The 19,999-nt window shown below is 42.7% G+C and overlaps 1 protein-coding gene across 4 annotated transcripts; it reads right to left on the bottom strand.

Annotated features, from left to right (window-relative positions):
- Positions 1-626: 626 nt before the first annotated feature.
- fmr1 (fragile X messenger ribonucleoprotein 1) lies at positions 627-18,503 on the bottom strand. Of its 4 annotated transcripts, none has more exons than XR_014597107.1 (16): positions 18,066-18,503; positions 14,994-15,046; positions 14,803-14,896; positions 14,015-14,086; positions 13,543-13,691; positions 12,693-12,786; positions 12,412-12,528; positions 11,822-11,992; positions 11,565-11,643; positions 11,347-11,480; positions 9,963-10,049; positions 9,345-9,585; positions 8,845-9,048; positions 8,330-8,409; positions 2,047-7,699; positions 627-1,998 (listed from the first exon to the last, which is right to left on the bottom strand). XR_014597107.1 is itself a non-coding variant. In XM_084008993.1 (16 exons), the coding sequence occupies exons 1-16, from the start codon at positions 18,114-18,116 to the stop codon at positions 7,466-7,468; spliced, it is 1,830 nt and encodes a 609-aa protein (XP_083865119.1). In that variant the 5' UTR covers positions 18,117-18,503; the 3' UTR covers positions 627-7,465. The 4 variants fall into 4 exon arrangements, 2 of the variants coding, with proteins under 2 accessions (XP_083865119.1, XP_083865118.1); XR_014597108.1 differs by having other exon boundaries at positions 627-1,986; positions 2,023-7,699; XM_084008993.1 differs by having other exon boundaries at positions 627-7,578; positions 7,609-7,699.
- Positions 18,504-19,999: the final 1,496 nt, after the last annotated feature.

Genomic DNA, 19,999 nt, shown 5'->3' on the forward strand with positions numbered 1-19,999 from the left:
CTGCAGGTCATGAAAGCTCGACGGGGCTTTTTAGGATCTTTTAGCCCATTGTTTTAGATTAATGGTTTTGATTCCCTCACACTCTCAGATATGGTTCAGACCATAAAACAAAAGCAGCAACCTTACTGGATCTGGATCCATCTGGATTCTGGTGTAAAGCTGTTAACAAAGTTAGCTTCTATAATTCAAGGTCAACGAAATTAAACTACAACTAAATGTTATTTAGTAAAACATAATTAGTAGCAATTTGCATAAATCAAGAGAGAAGTCGGGTCAATTTCTAATTCATTCTTATTCTGTCAATATAATCAGACTTCTTTTTCAGTCGGCCCCTGATGGCCAGGAGAGAGAATGCAAGTTTAAGGCACTTCAGCTTTGGCTTCACTTTTTTAGAACCAGAGGTTGCCGCTTGGTTTGGTCAGGGCAAGTCTGGGCCGCAGAGGCGGTGCACCCAAACCCTTAAATATCAGGTTATGACATAAGAACAGGCTCATATATTTGATATACGTCGGCCCAGCCGGATCCTCAACTACAGGACCCGTCAATAGGTCTTTGCTGCCATGGCAACGCTCCCCCAGTGAAATCCTGAAGTGATAAGATGCAGAGATCAGCCGGCGCTAACGGAGGAGGATCGACCTTTATTTATCGAAACTGCTTGCATACAAAATATATTGCACTATAACCAGACATGTCAACCCAAACGTCTTAAATGCTAGTAGTATGTACAAAAGGAAACAGAAGAAGAAAAATGCTCAAAAGTGCACACAAGGTTTACAGCTTTTTTTTTTGTTTGTTTTTGACTACCCTGGTTTTTAAGTATCTACAGATTATTTGCGTGTCTTCACGTTCTGGCGCTCGGCCGCATGTGTCTCCTTTACATTTGTTATATTGGTTATGTACATTCTGCTGTGGGACTCGGAAGCAACTACAAGTTATTTTTATAACTGATTCACAACCCCAACTGGACAAAAAGGTGGGGGAGCGAAGGAGGGATGCAAAATGGTCACGTGGGACTCTTTAAGTTTGGATTCCCCGATTTAAATCCCTGCATCGCTGCATGTTTGACAGTATGGATGACGTCTTTAAATTAGTCAGCTGACCACTAGAGATAGGACGATATGACGATTTCATGTTCCGGCCAAAATAATCGGGAATCACAAAATTATCCCAGATAATAAAATAAATGTAAAACTGTTAAAAATAGCACTAAAACATCCTGGAATCACCTTTAACTTACAATTTCTTAGGAACAAAGTTTATTGCATCACAGATGGGGCACTTTTTTTTGTGAAAAACAAATAATCCAACAATCTTAAATATGCTAATCACAAGGTCTCGCTGCATCAATAAACATATGCCTGATGACATAATTCCTGTATTTTTCACTTCTCTACCACGATGGCAAGCTAGACTGCATTTTCCACGTAACTCGTGACAATATTCATGATTATCACAATCAACTTATTGTGTTTTTTTATCCCGCCAGGTGATAAAATCTTATATCGTCGGATCCCTACTGAGCACATTAGCAAGATGACCCAGCTTTAAGCTTTAAGAGTAAGATTTCGGATTTGTTCAGATTTCAGCATCTGTTGGGTCTTGGTCCCATCATTCACGCAAAAAATGCAGATTAAATCACTCGCACCACATTGGATCATGGGTAAAAACTTGAGAAAATACTACCCTTCAATTTTTGCTCTCTGAACAACGTTCCACGGGGAACCGTTCCCACGGCAACCAATGACATCGTCAACTCACATGAAACCCTTCTCTACGTGAACAGCTGCCATTTTTCTCCGACGGGAACGTAAAGATGCCCGTCATCATTTCTAATATGAAAAGTTTCATGTGAATTAAAAGCCATTTAGAAATGCCGTTCTACTTTATGGAGCACGAAATTAAATATTGTACTGTTCTAATGAACTGGAGACGGAGGACCTCATTTAGGACCTCGTTTAGGACCACGTTGAGGACCACGTTGAGGACCTCATTTTGGACCTAATTTACGACCACATTGAGGACCTCATTTAGGACCTTGTTGAGGACCAAGTTTAGGACCACGTTGAGGACCTCGTTGAGGACTGCGTCGTCATGCCAAAAACAACAAACATAAGTCATGTAAACAGCTCCTGGGGAATTAAATGCTGCTCTTTGTGTTAAAACTTTGGTTTGGGATCCCGAATGGTTTCACAACAACGTTATCAGCAGGTTAGACGACCGGACCGAGGGCGCTACGTTAACGGTTAACGTAGACGTTTGAGGACCGGGTCTGTTACAGGAGATTCTTGATCCCCATTATAGAAATGCTTCATTAGCACCGAGTCTTCAGCATGCAACAGTCCTCCCTCATCTTTTTTTGTTTTTGTTTAAATGTACATTTTCCACTATAGTACAAAGCCTCGGCCGAGCGCGGCGGGTTGTTAGGAATCCGCCTTAAAGTCAAACCAAAGCACTGAAAAAAAAAGAAGCCAGTTAAACTGCGTCCGGTGGCTTAAAAGGTCAAACATACACTCTGAACCTGGTGTTTGGAGGCACAATACCATCCACTGCCGGGCCGGTTGCAGCTCCGCCACGGATGTAGAGGGACTCGACTGCAGCAGCTTCCTAAAGCATCCGACTGAGCTGCTGCACAAAAATAAACAAATAATAAAATGCTAATCCAAACGAAACACCCGTCTCTATACGAGAGAGGTGATGAGTTCAGGGAGCGACCTCATCTTCTTACAATTAAAGGGAAAATCCACCACAAAACATCATTCACATACCGGTACTTGAGTTCCTGTCGGAGGCAAACTATTTCCTAGAGCTAGAAGGTCGACCGCTATCTTTTACAGCGTTGAAACAAATTGTTACATTTTTCTTGGGGAGATAAAGAAATGGATGCATTAAAACTTTCACACTCATCCACCACAAAAAAAAAATAAAAACTGCAAGAAAATGTGTTGCTTTCAATCAGTCAGTGATGCGTTCCCACACCAGGAAAAGATAAAGGATTAAAGTGCTGCTTTCTGTCTTTATGTTCACATTTTCTTCAGAGTAGAGACATTTTTATAAAACAATATGGAAACGTATTATTATTAAACTGCCGATCTAAGGGAAAATCCTCTGAAGGGCCCATGTGGATCACGTTAATGCACATATTGGATCCATTTCATTGTTTTGAGACCCAGAAAATAAACCCAAACAAGCCGAAGCAAGCCACGGAGGTTCTGTCATCACGTCAGTCAAATTTCCGGTGTTTCATTTTATCAATTAATTCAGTTTTAGGGTGGATTTTCCCTGAAATGTAACGTTGGCAGCTGTGACTCAACCCTCCTTATAGAGGAAACTATTCTTCACACATCGTTACGTGTATTATCAAGCGCTCTAGTAAGTTGACTGATATTAAACAGCAAAAAGAAGAAAATATCAGGATAAGTGCACGTTTGAAACAATTGTACAAATCTTTTCTCAGACAAGTAATGACATCATTATATACAGAACGCCCCCCCCCCCCAACATCTCATGTTTTTACAACACAAAGCAACTCCATACTGTTGATGCTCCGTATAGAAGTTGCCTTCACTAATCGAGCCGTTTTGTCGTTTCAGTTCGTTAACGGATTAAAAAAAATGTCTGCAGCATGAGTGAAAAGCAAGAAAAGGTCCCAAACGGATCCGTGAGATTTCAAATTCGACACCGATCACACTTAAGAAAAAAGACAGTTTTGTGATTCGTTACAACCGTTTCTAACGGGCGATGCTGACGGTTGTCGGCCAAAGTCAAAGTCAAGGAGGAATGACACAAAGTAACACTGATTGGGAAAAATTCATAATAATAAAATCTCAAAAAACCTGTCGATGCACCACAAGACTGGAAAGGTACACTGATCTCCGGTTAAAAGATCGGACCTGGCTCAACCTACGAAACATTTTCATTCCTTCCGTTACTTTCCAAAAGGGCTAATGAGATAATTATAAGATACAAGATAAAATGTTTTCATTTTTTGACTTCAGTTCGGAACCCAAGTAAGAGCCACTCGTGATCATGAACTACGAAAAGCAACCGAAGTCTCTCGTCGGTTGAACCAGGTCTTCAGCTAGCGGCTCACGTTTACGGACTCTACATGTCGGTACACGCCGGGTTTCGTCATCCCTGATTTACACCGTCTACGTTGTGATGCTAGCCGCGGTTAAAAGGCACATGTCAAATTACAGGCGAGGACTCTCCGAGCATTCGCGGCTTTTCTAGATATGATGAAAAATTGTCTCACGTGATGTGTACACAGCGGTCTATTTTAATGCTATGCTAACACTCCCAATTAATGATATTTTAGTTAAAGGAATTTTGGAAATAACCCACATTCACTTTCTTTCATAAGTAGCATACTGGAACCAGCCGTGTGTTAGCTTAGCATAAAAACTAGACGCAAAGGGAAAACAGCTAGTAACGTCTGGCTATAAAATGTCATATTTTGTTTGTACAGATAAAACAAAGCAGATATGTTAATTAGCGAGTTTTAGAAGTGCTGGTAGGCGGAGTTTGGCTGAAGTGAGGTTAGCTGTTTCCCCGTTTCCAGTGTTTAGCTAAGCTAAGCTAATCACCTTCTGGCTCCAGCTTTATATTTACAAACAGACATGAGTTTTATCAATCTATCATCTAAGTTTTAGCAAGAATGCGAGTTAACTTATTTCAATAAGTAGAGACTTTCTCTACGAAGAAGATTCTTGTGTTCAGATAGACTCCGGTAGAGGAAGTAGAAACTATCCCTATGAAGGACATTTCTATGGGCAGTTTTTTTTGCAAGGCTAACTGAATCTCGCATCACATTAAAAATAATTAAAATAAATCAATAATTCCCATTAAATGCATTTAAACTAAAAGTAATGAGCCTGTTTTGAAAATCACAGCTAGCTCGCTCACGGTGAGATTATATGATGTCATACGGTATTTTCATGAAAGTCGTTAAGCCTACGAATGCACAGAGAAAGGACTTTTTTTTTTTTTTTTTTTAACTTTCTCACGTTTCAGTTAAACAGTAAAATGTTTCCGACACTCGGCCAAATTGAGGGTACAATTTTTTTTCTACACTGTTTTGTTTTTTCATTTATTTTGATGGCGATGATGATAATAATGTCATTAAGGATATTTTCATGCAGAAGACTTATGAGACCAGTTATTTTTGAGCAAAGTAAAGCGATGATAGAAAACTGGAACCGCTTCGGGACAAAATGACTGAATGAAACTGTAAGGTCGTCTCGCACCATTGTGCCTCCCCAAAACCATAAAAAAAAAAAAATCTGTATAGTCAAAGAAGCATCCGTGAAAGAAACACGTAAAAAAATAAATAATAATAATAACATTAGAGGTGTTTAAACAGACAGAAATATCTTTTCACAGATTCACAGATATGGAGGAGCATAAATCCGAGGCACTAATGGTGAAAATCTTGCTTCATTAAACCCGAATTAACTAAACTTTACCGTGGCTTTAACTCAAATCAGCAATCAGGCATTTTAAAACCAAGAAGTAGAGGAGAATCCGAAATTAAAATAGTAATTCATGGCTGTGGATAATGAATGATAGGCTAGAAATCAGACACAAGGAAATAAAATTAAATAAGATTAATAAAAAATAAAAAAGTTAAAAGGGGGCAGATCCTGAATAAGTTGCAAAACGAGAAGAATAAAACTTACACCAAATTCTTTTTTTTTATTTTTATCAAGGTATAACTCAGTGGAAGGTTTCTTCTACAGTAATACTTCAAACAGGTTTTTTTTCTAACTGCAAATCAGAAAAAAAGGTTAAATACAAAGGTTTTCATAAATTAAAAAGAAAAAGCTCATGTCACAAACTGACGAGGTTTGTCTGAAAGCAAACTGTAATGATTTCAACTGCGTCTCTTTTTAAAAGAAAAAGCACTTTAATAAAAATGGAAGTGAATGGAAGTGGATGTGAGCCCCCTTCGTTAAGGTCTGGTGGACCAGGGCCAGGACCTGGACCTCCGTAGACGTGACCAAGTCCCAGCTTTTACTCATGAACCACTGTGAACACACGTTCACAAGTGTTTACGTCTGAATTTAGAATTCTTTGTGTTGATTTACAGCTGTAGGATTTTATTTCCACCCCCAAAATCAAAAACACATTCGTATCGGTTATTGAGTCTCTCCAATATTATGGGATTTTCATTAATGGCACGCAGCAAAGTCTCTTTGCAGAAACCACGACGCCGTTCCTCGAGATAATGCTTAAAACAGACGTAGACGTGAGCCTACAGTAATGGATTTTTGATTTTGGGGTGAACCTGATTTTTTCCGAATCACGCAGATCTTCTGCTGTTTCTACGTTCTGAACATTACAGTGTTTAAGTAGACGAGTCAGCCTGGAGGAGACTTGATGGTCATGATGATCATTTAAGATTAAAAAAACAGCAGTGCCTGACATGATGTTGTACCCTGTTGAAGACTCCGAGGAGTTAATATCTCTGCTCGTGTAAAAGCAGTTGATTTGCATCAGAGTGCCTCAGATTCATGTTTCCCCCGTTGGATTCATAAACTGAAATTATTATTATTATTTTTTTTTTTTACAATATCTTGGCAACATGAAACCAAACACAGATGACTGAAATGACGGGATGTCCCCTTGGTGATTTTTTTGCCTCATGCATACCTTTATAATGAAACATGGACACTTTAACTCCATTCTGCTGATTTCAGCGGCAGGTTGAACTCACTCAAAGTGCTGGATTTTCGGAGCTTTAGGCCAACAGAAATAAATTCTCTGCCTCAGAAAAAACTAAAACCAAAGTGAGCCTTCAGATCATCTCTACATTAAACAGTCCAAATGTTTAAAGTTCCAGGAGGAGGGGAGGAACGGGTTTCCATCCTGCCGTCTTTAGTTTCTGTAATTCTGTTTCCTCAACTGTTCATTTCCTGGGTTTGTTTGATTTCTGGGGTGAGGAAGTCCAAAACGGGGCTGTGGCATTTAAATAAATCAATACAATTAAAAATAAAATCATCCAATTTAATTGATGAGCCAACAGTGATTTGCCTCCGGTGGGTCGGGGAACACGTTTGGGGTTAATGCCTTTGTGAAAAAAATGAGTCAAATCCTTCCTCTTCTTTTCATTTCAAAAAAGTACTTTGTTACATTTGTCCCTGCAGAGAATAACAGGAGACCCCCGAACAGTCAGGACCAGACCAGTCCAGACCAGACCAGACCAGACCAGACCAGACCAGACCAGACCAGGACACTCAAAGACCTCTGGTCTACGACTTCACTACGGTAAACTCTTCAATGCTGATGACATGTGTATATTCACGTGTTTGATGGAGACAGACAGAAAGAGAGAGAGAGAGAGGGAGCGAGAGAGAGAAAGAGAGAGAGAGAGAGAGAGAGAGAGAGAGAGAGAGACTACGGCGGTTTATGACCAGTTGCCTGTGTGTGTTTCTGAGTGTGTATGTGAGAAAAGGTCCTCCAGTGGCGTCTACGACACTCCGTTCACCAGCGGAGGAGGAGCGTCCTGTTTGTCCTTCTTCATCCCTCGGTCTCTGATGGGTCTCTGGTGGTGATGACGAGTCGGGCCTTCGCCGCCGACACCTACGCCGCCGACACCTACGCCGCCAACACCTCCCTGGGACGAGGAAGGTCCTCCTCCTCCTCCTCCTCGCCCCCCTGAAGAGTGCTGCACGCTCCGCTCATTGTTGCCGTCCACGCGGATCTGTGGACCATAATGTACTAAATGAACATCATGCTGGATTGAAGAAGACTTGAAACTAGAGATTGAGACCATAAACTCATGTTTACAATGTTTACTGAGATAATACATCAAGAGAGAAGTAGGACCATTTTCTCATAGACTTCTATACAACCAGAGAGGAGTCGCCCCCTGGTGGCCAGCAGAGAGAAGTAGGACCATTTTCTCATAGACTTCTATACAACCAGAGAGGAGTCGCCCCCTGGTGGCCAGCAGAGAGAAGGAGGACCATTTTCTCATAGACTTCTATACAACCAGAGAGGAGTCGCCCCCTGGTGGCCAGCAGAGAGAAGTAGGACCATTTTCTCATAGACTTCTATACAACCAGAGAGGAGTCGCCCCCTGGTGGCCAGCAGAGAGAAGTAGGACCATTTTCTCAGTGATTTCTTTTAATAAGCTCGCTGTCATGTGAGCGAGTGAGTTTTTGGCCTGTTGGACTGAGACGTGATGCAGGCACAGATCAGGGAAAAACAATATTTCTGTGGGTGATTTTCTCGCTTTCCACTAATTGAATTCATAATCTGTGATAGCTGAGGAGTGTTGCCGAGATATTGGGATGATTCAAACACAGCAGGTTGTGGTGGTGAGTGTTACCTGTAGAGTGTCTTCCTGCGCTCTCGTCTTGGGGTCTCGGATATGACGAGGTCTTGGCTCGCTCCACTGCATGTCGTCACCTAAAACCAGGACAGACGAAACCTTGAGTCTCAACTCACGGGTATCGTCCTCGTTCCCATCACCTCACGGGGCGATGAAAACAAACCAAAGCAGAATCAAACAACAACCTTCAGAGTCTGAGGAACCGGCTCGCAGGCAGGAAGCAGCTTAAAAATGCTGTTGAATCTTTGTGTGTTATCCGACCCTTCAGGGGGGAATTCCTTTTTTCAAATTCAAGTGTGGATCTCCTTGAACACTCGACACAAGTATATATGAGCAGATGATCTCACTATTTGATTCATTCCCATCATTCTGGCTATAATTTAATAACTTATTCCTTCCTCCTCATCGTTTATAAAAAGGTAATCTCCATGAATGTAAATAACAGACGTGACTCTTCTCTGGCTCCTAAATGACGTGGAAGCATGATTATGGACGACGGTGATGAATCCTACCTTTATAGCCTCCCCCTCCTCTCCCCCTCCCCCCTCGCCCTCGCGGCCCTCCTCCAGCGCCCGCTCTCTTCCTCCCATCCGTCCGTCTGGGCAGCGTCCCGCCTCCCGTCATCAGCTCCTCGGTGGGGGCCAGCGACCAATCGCTGAGCTCGTCTTTGTGGTCCGACTCCGTCTCCGAAGCGTTGGACGCCTCCGAGTTGGTGCCTGAAGGGGGGATGATAAAAGTTTGGTTTAGAAACCAGACCATCCATTCTGTCCTTATAGCTGCAAGTTTCATGTGCTTTTTTTTACCCTGAAATGGGCCAAAAAGTTAAGTGATTACTTTCCATCAAATCCGTCTGAAAATAACCTCAATCAGAGAATCGGGTCCTTTCTTCCTCATCCTGCCCTTCACATCCAAACCAATGACTTAAACATTCAGATCATTTTCATTCCCTCCAATGCATAAACATATGAATATAATTGATTTGATGAACTCTCACGTTGTCGTGTCATCGTACCTGAGGCGAAGGCTGCACCTCCTCCTCTCCGCCCTCGGCCTCCTCTTCCTCCCCCTCCTCCGTAGGGCTTCCCTCCTCCTCCTCCTCCTCTCCCCATCCCCCCCACCCCCATGCCGTTGTCGAACACGTAGGTTTTGTCTTTGAGGTTTCGGGGCCCGGTCCCTCCTCCTCCACCGCCTCCTCCTATCTGCCTCAGCTGCTCGTCGATCTGAAGACGCTCCAGACGAAGCTGGTCCACCTCCTGTGGACGTAAAGGAGACAATTTACATGTTTACACACACAAACAGACACACGAACACACACACACAGTCTGCTTTTAATCAGGCGAGTTCCTCGAGATGCACTCGAAACTGGGCTCTGAATTAGACCTTCTAATCCAGGATTAAAACCGTGAAACAAAGTCTTTAAATGCTTTTTTATTTTCAATGTTTTGGTAAAATCATTTTTGCTCAGTGACAATATTTTACCGTGACAACTAAACAAGCACGGACACGAACCACAAGCCCAATTTCAGATGAATTAAATACAAATCAAAGCACAAATAGTGACGTTAATAAGTCAGAGGGTGACTGCAGACTGCTGATACAGCGTGTTGTTATGACGGGTGATTATACAGACCTTCAGGTAGTTGAGGTGATAGTCCAGCAGCACTGTAGCGTTGGAGATGCTCTCCTTGGTCCCCACGAATACAAATGGCACCAATCCCTGTGAGAGGTTCAGAGGAAGGCAGATTAAATCATCTCGTCTTGCATCTGATCTGTTCTCCAATGATGCATATTTAAGATCTAGTCATTATTGGACTGACAGACTTGAGGGGACGAGGGCTGACCTGATTTCAGTATAAAAAAGGTTACTATGAGGAACTTTTATCTGACTCTAAGGCTACGTTCACACCGCAGTTACAAGTGACCTGAATCTGATTTTTTCGCTCATATGTGACCCATATCTGATTTGCTTTTGACAATGTGAACAGCACAAGTCGCATTGAATCTGACATTTTCTAATCAGATTCAGGCCACATTTAAATGTGGTACTGAATCGGATACGTATCGGATTTTTTTGAATGCGACCGCAGTCTGAACAGCCAGGTCGCATTTAATGCGACTTTGACGTCATTCTGACCCGCGCTGCACTGTTTTGTAAATGAATGACAAATAAAGTTGATTGAAAAGCGGGCGGGAGCCAAAACAAACATGGAGGACATCAGCAGTGAATTTTCTTTCTCCTCTTCCTCCTTCGTGCAATCACCCGCTCACAAATTTGCCGGCTGCCGCCACACACTGTTTTTAGCATGAAGCCATACAGTCCCACGTTACCGGTTGCCGTTGCCATGTTTGCTTCCGTAAACACCGCTGTGGCGTGATGTCATCAATGATCAACTGCGCATGCGGGTCACTTCAGGAGCGTGAGCTGTTCACACAGCAATCCGTAGACAGGCCGCATTTAAAGAGGTAATGTGAACAGCCAAACAAAAAATCGGATTTGAGCCATAAATCGGAATTGTGCATTAAGACCTGCGGTGTGAACGTAGCCTAAGAGTCTCAATGTACTACTGATATCTCTGTATGACCTACAGAAGTAAACGAGACGATACTACTATTAAACTGTTTAGTTATTCTCTCCACATCGGTGCCACCGCATTTGATTCTGCGTGAAATAAAGAGGAAATCCTGCAGCTTCACCAGAGACTCCAGCTGCGACCAGCCCACTGCAGACGGACCCAGATCCTGCTTCCCTGCTGTCTTTGACCTGTAGTCGTATTGCTGGGCCCACTAGAGGGAAGGGAGGCATGGGAGAACCAGAACCAGGACACTGCTGCCGTTAAATGAGAGGTTTTCTTCAGGGAATCTGGTGTTGAGAAGCACCACCGCTTTTCGCTTTTGGCCTCAGGGACCGCCACAACCGAGGGTTAAGGGTTATAAATAATATAGATAAAAGCTCCTCATGGTAGCTGTGAGCAGGCAGATAGGAAGATAGTGCTGCTCTTTCCGTTCCCACTGACCTCGTCTACTGCTGCTGCCGCCGCTGCTGCCACCGCCGGCTTTTTGTCATTCTCAGGCTCAATACGAACCCGGACCACGCCGGACTTATCCACCACTTCCTGGATCAGTTTGCCGTTTTTTCCAATCACCTTCCCTGTAAGGGGCAAAAACCTCATCATTCAGTCCGCTGGGGCTTTGAGGTTTCACTAACAGTTGGCGACGTCAGGATTTTACTCACCCACTAAGTTCCTGGGAACCTTGATGACGTCTTCAGAGAACTCCAGGAAGCTCCTCGCTGCCCGGACGGCATCCTGATCCTGAGACAAACCACAGAATTCTGTCACTTCTTCACCTCAAACACAAAAATATGAACAACAAGAAGCTTTGAAACTCGTTTTTTCCAAAAACATCTCTACATTCGAGTCTGTAGGAATAAATCCCGGCACAAGAGGGACGCATCCATCAGCTAATCTACGTATTACAGAGACATTCTACCTCTCCGTATATGTGAAAGGTGCACGTCTCCTCATCCAGGTCTATGTTAGTGACGCCAGGAACTTTACGTGCTTGCTGAATGTTGGCCCCGTGAGTCCCAATGGCCAGACCCATGAGATCGTCCCGAACGGCGAACTGTTCGTGAAACCGTGACGCCAGCTGTCTGGAGCTCTGTGGAAACAAAACCCAGAGGGACGAACAGGAAAACATGTGAACAACGTAGAAGGACCACAAATGAAAGGAAAACTAATTCCTTCTGTTCAAAAGTCATTTTTCAAGCAGAAATGTCAGAAAATGCTGTTTTCACTCCCTCAAATATGAAGATTGTCTTTTCTCTGTTCTATCATAGATGTCATCACATAGAACACACATTTCAAGCACTTTTCAAAACTTGAAAATGCCACACTAAAATTCAAGTGTTTTCAAGGATTTCCAGCACCCGTACCAACCCTGTGAGCAAGTAGGAGTTAAGTGGCTCCGGATGGAGAATCCTATAAGCTTTAATGTCTTTTTAAACAGCAGAATGATCAAATTAAACAAACACACACATTTGAAGTTGCTGTTTTTCGTGCGTTTGTGTAACGGTGTACCTCCAGCTGTCGGTTGGCCTCCTCGTTCCTCAGCATGAGCGACAGTTTGGTGCGGAGGCTCCTGAAGTGCATGTCGCTCATCATGTTCGCCCGCTTTGTCGTGACCTCGTTCACAGACTGCAAGAACGATCAAAGTCAGGATCCGACTGTGAAACACGTGAAGCTCATCCACAGAGTGACTCAATAAGTCAGGGATGTGTGTGTAAAAAGGTCATTTATGAGACGGGCAGAATTTATTTTTCTTCAATAAATAAAGTAAAAAAAAAAAACATTCAACCAACCAAAATGACGAGCTGCTTTTTCTCCGAGTCGTACGTGACGCTGAACCCTCCCACGGCCTTTTTAAAATCTTTGTGCGCCGATTCCTTGGAGCACCTGTCAACACAACAGTGATCATTCATGTCATGTTAACTCAGGTCAGAAATAATTACCTACAATTCCTCAGGGATTGGTGTAAAGACACTGAAACGTGTGCGGATTGGTGTTGGACGACATTGAAATTCCCTCACCGACAAACAATGATATGCAATTATCTGAAGAGAGGTGCACGATATAAAATATTTATATATAAATATAAATATATATCGACTGGAGACACACAGCAGTACCCATTAGTGGCTCGGATGTGTAGACTGTAAACACTGTTTTACACAAGAGATCAATACATTCGATCAGTCAACTGGTAAGTGCCCTCGCCGCCACCGATGGTCACATTTATGTTTTGCTGCCTTGTAAAAGCCCCGATGATTGACGGTTGATTGCAAACGATTATTAAAAAAAACAACCTTCATCTTTAGCGGGGAAAGCCTCGTTGAACAAAAAGCTTCAGATAATAAAAAGCTAGCCTAATAATGAATATGTAAAAATGTTTTCTAATGATGAACGGGCATTAAAAACAGACACAAATGATCCACTTTCAGAAATATTGCTTCCAGCGTCCCCCAACGTTACGCTGTAAACAACCCAACAGCAGCTGCAGAAGAAAAATCACTGTAGAACTGAAATGTTCAAGCAATAGCCAAACTTTCCTCCAACTAACACAGTCAACATGGGGCCCAGGTCCTGTTTATTAACCCAACCAAAAGGCTGCTCACATGTCACGGGGAGATAAAAGTGCCTGAGTGAACTCACATCTGCCGTAGATCCTCGGGAACCTCCAGTCGGATCTTGATGAAGGTGGTTTTGGTGGCCGGTTTATTCGGGTTGACCGGCCGTAACCGCTCCAGCGTCACGATCTCGTTTAGCGTGGCGTCACATGCTGCATACTCTATAACGTAAAACTAGAGACACGGAGAGAGGGATGATGTCATTTCCTCTCTTAACAGGGTTGTAAGAGGACATTAAGTTAAAGACAACTTAGAGAGAAGAATAAGGTCTGGAGTGTTAACCTTGATCGAATCTTCCAATCCACTCGTTTAAAACACAGACTGCATATAAGAAGTGGACGTCGCCATGGTGACGTCACCCATTGGTTCGTGGACTACAGTTTTGAAGCCTCGAGTTCGGCATTCTGGCTTTCCCCATCTTAGACTTTTTGCACCCAGTGAAGGAAGTGACTATATTTGGACTGGGAGGAGGAGCTTGCTGATAAAACGGGCCTTACCTCTCCTTTGACCATGCGAACCTTTGCCAGCCACCATCCACACGGCTCCTTGTCATTAGCCCTGGAATATACCTGGAAACACACAATTACAGTTCATTTCACAAAGCTTTTTACTCGTCACACAAACCTGAGACCATTACAATGAAGAGAACGCAAATACACACATTTAATGCATAGATAAACTGACGTGGGCTTTGCCCTTCTTTTTAAAAAGGAGACCTTTCACACTACTTGTGAGGCCAAACGTATTACAACATACAAACGTATGACACCGTCACCGTGAGCGACGCAGTAAACAGATGACGGCTGATTGGTGAAGTTCAAATGAAAAGTACAATACCTCCTCATCTCACTACAAAAACCTAAATATTGCCAGAGATCACCTGAAGGTTTAATAAGGTTCATATTAATATCCCCGTGTACAGATGTAGGGGGATAACAAGCTTGTTTACATGACGTCTCTCTCTCTCTGTGGAGTTCTTTGCCATCATTACTGTCGTTGTTGGATTATTCCTCGTTCAGCTTCACCTAACATCACATTTCATCTTCATTAAATGAAAGTGTCATTGTGTGACTCCCGTCATGCGGTACATTCTGGGAGCGCAAGGCAGACAGGCCTAATTTCAAGATTTAAGATGATCATTAATCACATGATTTCCCTGCATAAATAAATATAAACATGCTTTTTGTATCCTGTGCTTTTCCCATCGTGTGACTTGTGACGATATTAACGATTATCCCGATAATGTAAATACACCACGATCAACCATCCCTAGACCAGGACCCACCTCGACCTCGTCGCTCTCATTGATCTCCTTGCAGAACCCCGTCGGAGGAGGAAAACGCACATCCTGGAAGGGGATCTGACGCTCCGGCTGCCAGCTGGGACGGAAAGGGACACATAACGAGTGTGAATGTCATCACCGGCACAAGGTGACGTCTTTACAAGACATTATGGTGCGCTGTTGACATTACTCACTTGTTTTCAAACGCCACGGTGACTGATCCTTCGTGAACATCCTTCACAAAGGCCTAGAATAAAATCACAGGGGGGGAATAGCAACAGTTATTCATAGTCCAGGCTTTAAACTGACATTAAAACCTGTAGAAAGGGTTACAGCTCTGCTACCAAACACTGACTCAAGCCCAAAAGCTGTTTGTGACAAAACAGCCCAAATTGGTCTGTTTGGGGGCTTGAGTCAGTGTTTGGCTCCATCTCTCCTTCCTCCCCACACAAAGTCTGTGTCCATGTGTGTCAAGTATCGCAAAGTAGGACAAGCAATGCCTGGAAGGAAGAGAGAGAGAGACAGGGAGACTCGTCTACGGGTTGTATTAGCCTGGTAAGGTAACGGTCACAAATGACGTTTTCTTGACTTGTGACCTCTCGTCTGCACACGACTCCTCACACAACGACAGAACGGCTACAGTCGAGTTGATGAAAGATGACAAACCTAATGTTTGATATGAAATAACGTCCGTCTGTCTGTCTGCCTGCCTGCTGCAGCAAACTGCATAATATTTCAGGTGATCAGAACGTCTCGTGGTGGCGGTAATTCACACTTTCTCAAATTACTTTTTTATTTCCTGTGTTGTACTGCCATTGCCGACTCCTCACTCACTACTCTAGTTAATTGTGTCACTCACAGCAGATAAATAAGACTATTATTGAGAAGAGACGACCCTTTTCAGGTAACAGCTAACGACAAACAACTTAACCACTAAACGTCTTCAACCAAAACTAACACAATCAATGCTTAATGGACCATAATTTACAAAATGAACATCATGCTGTATCGAAGAAGACTTGAAACTAGAATTATTTTCTGTTCTTCAACAAACAATTGAAAACATCAGCAAAAACAACCCGTCATAACCGCCAACATTCAAAAGGATGCAGAGATGACACATTTATAGAAGTTAGCATCACATTGGTTCCTTCAACAAAGAGCCAACAGGATTTTTGCATGAAACACGCTCTGTTGCAAAGACACATTATTATGATAACATTGTTATATCTTAAGCTTGTGTTAACCACAGAGCCTTTATTTCAGTGATCTAACTAAATACCTGTTCAAATGAGGGAACAGTGCAAAAATGCTAACTCACTTCCGGATTTTAGGCCTCATTCCTGCAGCACTCGATTTGGCTCCAATAAATCGTGAACAAGCGCCAACTTTACCCCTTTGGGGGATTAGCATCCTGAACCCGGGGCATTAAAGTCCTCTTTCTTACCCAGCAAATTACTGTACAACACAAAACACACACCTCTGCATCCTCAGGCTCGAAGTACACGGTGGAGATTTGATGATATTTAGGAATTGAATGGCTTCGTGATGTAAAGTTTCTGTCCTGATTTCAACGGGTCACTTATTTCATCATTGTGGCAGCAATGATGAAATAAGTTTTTCATGACAGCATGAAAAACAGATCAAAATCTCAACTCGACAGTTTCGACATATTTATTAGCCTTTGATAGCACACGATTCACAGTCCGAGGCAGCTATCCAGCTAATGCTACGTACTGTAGATCACCTACTCATCTCAGCAGAAGACTCAGAAACTGACTCAATGCTTGTGAAAGCACAGCCAGCAACACGTCTGTAATGTATTCTCTCTCTACAGAAATTAAAATACTTTCATATATTAGAAATCAAAAGTGAAACCAAAATGGCACAAGGTCTGCCTCTCATACTAAGTGACAATGAAGGAAGTGTATTTGGTTCGACTAATCTCCTGAAAGTGGGCTGATCCTCTATCAGTGCTTGATTTGATAAGAACGGCAAACAAATAATGAAACAGTGCACACAAAAATAATAATCTATGAAGTGATATGCTTTGTCGGTGCCACACCCAACTAAGAGACGGGAGGAAATCCACCGTGATGTTGATGCTGCCACCTTCAACTCGTCTGGAAGATTCCCCTCGGCTTCACTTTCTTTATACGTTCTAAACAATTCGGCTGGCATTGAACGCAGCACAAGAGTCCACCATGATTACTGCTACAGTGTGCGTTCATTCCTGCATATTCCTCCCATTAGATCGGCAGCAGCAAACGATTTTACTGTGACAAATACATGTGATCAATCCCGATTCAGTCTCTACAGTTTATGTTTAAGGTTCACAAATCAAGTGCAGAACTGGGAGTAGACCTTTTTTTTTGGTCACCATCTTTCTTTCGTTTACTTTTTAAGTTTCCATTTCATATAGCCGTGTCACAATGAGTGATATAACTCCACGTGTGGGGGAAAGGGAATGTTAGTTAAATATCATATTTTATTATTTTTTTATGATCTTGAAATCTTTAACAGGACAGCTGCAGGTGGATTAAAGTGATTTTTTTAATACCCCAACAGACAGCTTGTCACAGTGGCTTCCAACTTATTTGTATTCCAACTAATAATACATATTTTATTTGAACTAAGCAACAATTTAATAGTCGTTTTACTTCCATTGTGGTGCTGTTTGTGTCACAAACAAACGGATTTAAGTCACTGCATCGTGACCATTGATCCCAGTATCAACACCTGTGTATCTCATATCTGCCCAGGGACCCTCGAGCAAGGCTGCCAGCCACCAACGGGTGGTATTATATATTTTATTCTCACAATCAAATGCTTGTCTTCAGAATAAGCCCCCGAAAACAAAAGCTCCCTGCACACATTCATCTTCGCTGTTATCCCGAATTAAATTAGCCGTTAGTGATTTTTTTTGGCAGTTGTACCTGTCACCCCCCACCCCCCCTCCCCTCCCCTCCTGCACCGTAGCTTCGCAGATAACACGAGATTACGATTACGTCAACACCACCGACACTACACTAATTACATTGCTTCATACACGTGATTATCACCAAAATATTTCAACGAAATTAAGCTAGCGTAGCATCTTCGCGTTAGCTTTGTTTACGTGCGGCGTTGAGCACCGAGGCCCGGAGGGTCCGAGCGGGGGTAGCCCCCGCCGTCCCCCGCCCCCTCCCCCGGTCCGCTAACGTCTGTCCGTCTATTTTAATGTCAACGTTTACAACAAACAACAACAAATAAAGGCGTCAACTCACCTTATAAAAGGCCCCGCTCGTCCCCCTCACTTCCACGACGAGCTCGTCCATGACGCAAGTTTAGCTAGCTAGCTAACCAATCGTTAGCGACGTTAGTAGCCAGCTAGCTGGGCTGGCTAGCCTTGACGCTAGCCAAGGCAAAAAAAGGAGCTATCAGCTAGCCCCAAAAAATTAGCCTTCCGGTCGGATGCGAAGAAGAAGAAGAGGGCCACGATAACAGCGTGCGACCGTAACTGTCGTCTCTCCCCCCTCTTTTCTTGTTTTTTTTGTCACCGTCTACGATCTCGCAGACGTGCAATATTCCCCGGATGTAGGATAATTCAAGAGCCGAAGTGTGTAGCTACTAGCGGGGGCTGCGTTAGCTCGCGCTTAGCCTAGTTGTATTAATGTTGTGTGATTAGTGTTGAAGCGGCTACTGCTCGCATCTCCCCACGTGACGTCACTCGGCGCTGCTCTTCTTCTTGACTGAAATCCGAGGCTTGTTTGCTGCTCATCCGAGCATATTGCTGCTCTCCACAGGCAATAAACAGGAATGTCTGTGTCGCGCGGCAGGGAAATCTATCCAAATTATAATATATAATATATAATAATATTCTGGCACTAGAGTCCAATCATTGATATTGGCAATATATATTTATTTAAAGGTTATCTGCCCAATATTTAAATTATTCTTCCCTGATTTCCCCACTTTCTTATTTTTACAATATATATATGTGTGTGTTAAAAATACTATTGTGAAAAGGGGCCTATTGGTATGGAGGCCCATAGAGCCCAAATAGAAAGTTTCTCATTGTTTTCAGAAAGTTTTTTTCTGACAGTGGCTGAAATGTGGCTTCCATATATTGGAGCTTTGATCCCTACTGTTATTATATTTGCCATGGGAGTCGGGAAAAAAAATGTGGGTGGGACAATTTTCACTACTAAAACCGAGAATAGTGTCGAGTGGACAGACACTGGAAAAAGTGGAGGGAGGTCCAAAGTAATGATTTTAAAATACAATGGATCTGACACGACGCCCATGGATGTAGATGCAGTTTGCCTCAGTACATTTTTTCAGTTGTGACCCAGAAATGTTTTTACCTCTCTGATCTTCTCACATATTCAGCTTGTCTGCTACACCCATTAATGGACGCACAGTCGGCTGGAGAATTTCATTTTCCAGCCAACGACAAGGAAACAGCCAGAAGCCACATGATGAAGACCGAGAGAGAGAACGGTGGAGACAGACTGATCCAGAAAGCATGATATATATATCTATATATCTATATATCTATATATATATACACAGTATATATATATATATATATATATATATATATATATATATATATAGAGAGAGAGAGAGACAGGCACAGGAGGACATTTAGGGATAATACAACAGAAATAGAATAAAGGGTGAAATAAGATACAGGATAGAGACAGAAATTAAGAAAATTTTAAAAACAGACATGAAATCTGAATTTCCTGTGTGGAAAGGGAACTGGCGTTAACAATAAATACCTCACATACACGACCACATGGCCAAAACGGACATGTTACATGCTAGAGGGGGGGGTATAATCTTAAAACCAGTCCTCCTTGTGGAAAGGTTGACCTGGTCTCCAAAGAATGAGGATCTCAAGTGAAGCTTCTTCAGAAGTCTTCAGTGAGCAACGAAATGAAACGGTCCGACACGATAACTAATGATGACATCATAAAATCATGTAACACTACCCTTAGTGCTTTTTTGTGGTTTTGTGGCCTCCAGTTCGGCTTTTTGAGCGTCGCCGTCTTGGATTTTTTGCAACCAGTAGACAGAAGTGATGTTTTTAACGCCCAAGCTGATTTATTGGACGTCTTATTCCACCAGAGCAACAGTCCCAAACCCAAAGATATTAATTTACTGTTATATAAGACAAAACCAGCAAAAATTCACATTTAAAAAAAGCATTTGA

This window comes from Eutrigla gurnardus, assembly GCF_963514095.1.
Source record: "Eutrigla gurnardus genome assembly, chromosome: 5".
Lineage (NCBI taxonomy): Eukaryota > Metazoa > Chordata > Actinopteri > Perciformes > Triglidae > Eutrigla > Eutrigla gurnardus.

Excerpts from the sequence above, each read along its gene's own strand:
- fmr1 (XM_084008992.1), bottom strand. The coding sequence starts at position 18,116 with ATGGACGAGCTCGTCGTGGAAGTGAGGGGGACGAGCGGGGCCTTTTAT. Across the intron at positions 12,787-13,542 it reads CCCGAGGATCTACGGCAGAT|GTGCTCCAAGGAATCGGCGC; the intron begins GTGAGTTCACTC and ends TTGTGTTGACAG. Across the intron at positions 7,700-8,329 it reads CGCAGGAAGACACTCTACAG|ATCCGCGTGGACGGCAACAA; the intron begins GTAACACTCACC and ends TATGGTCCACAG.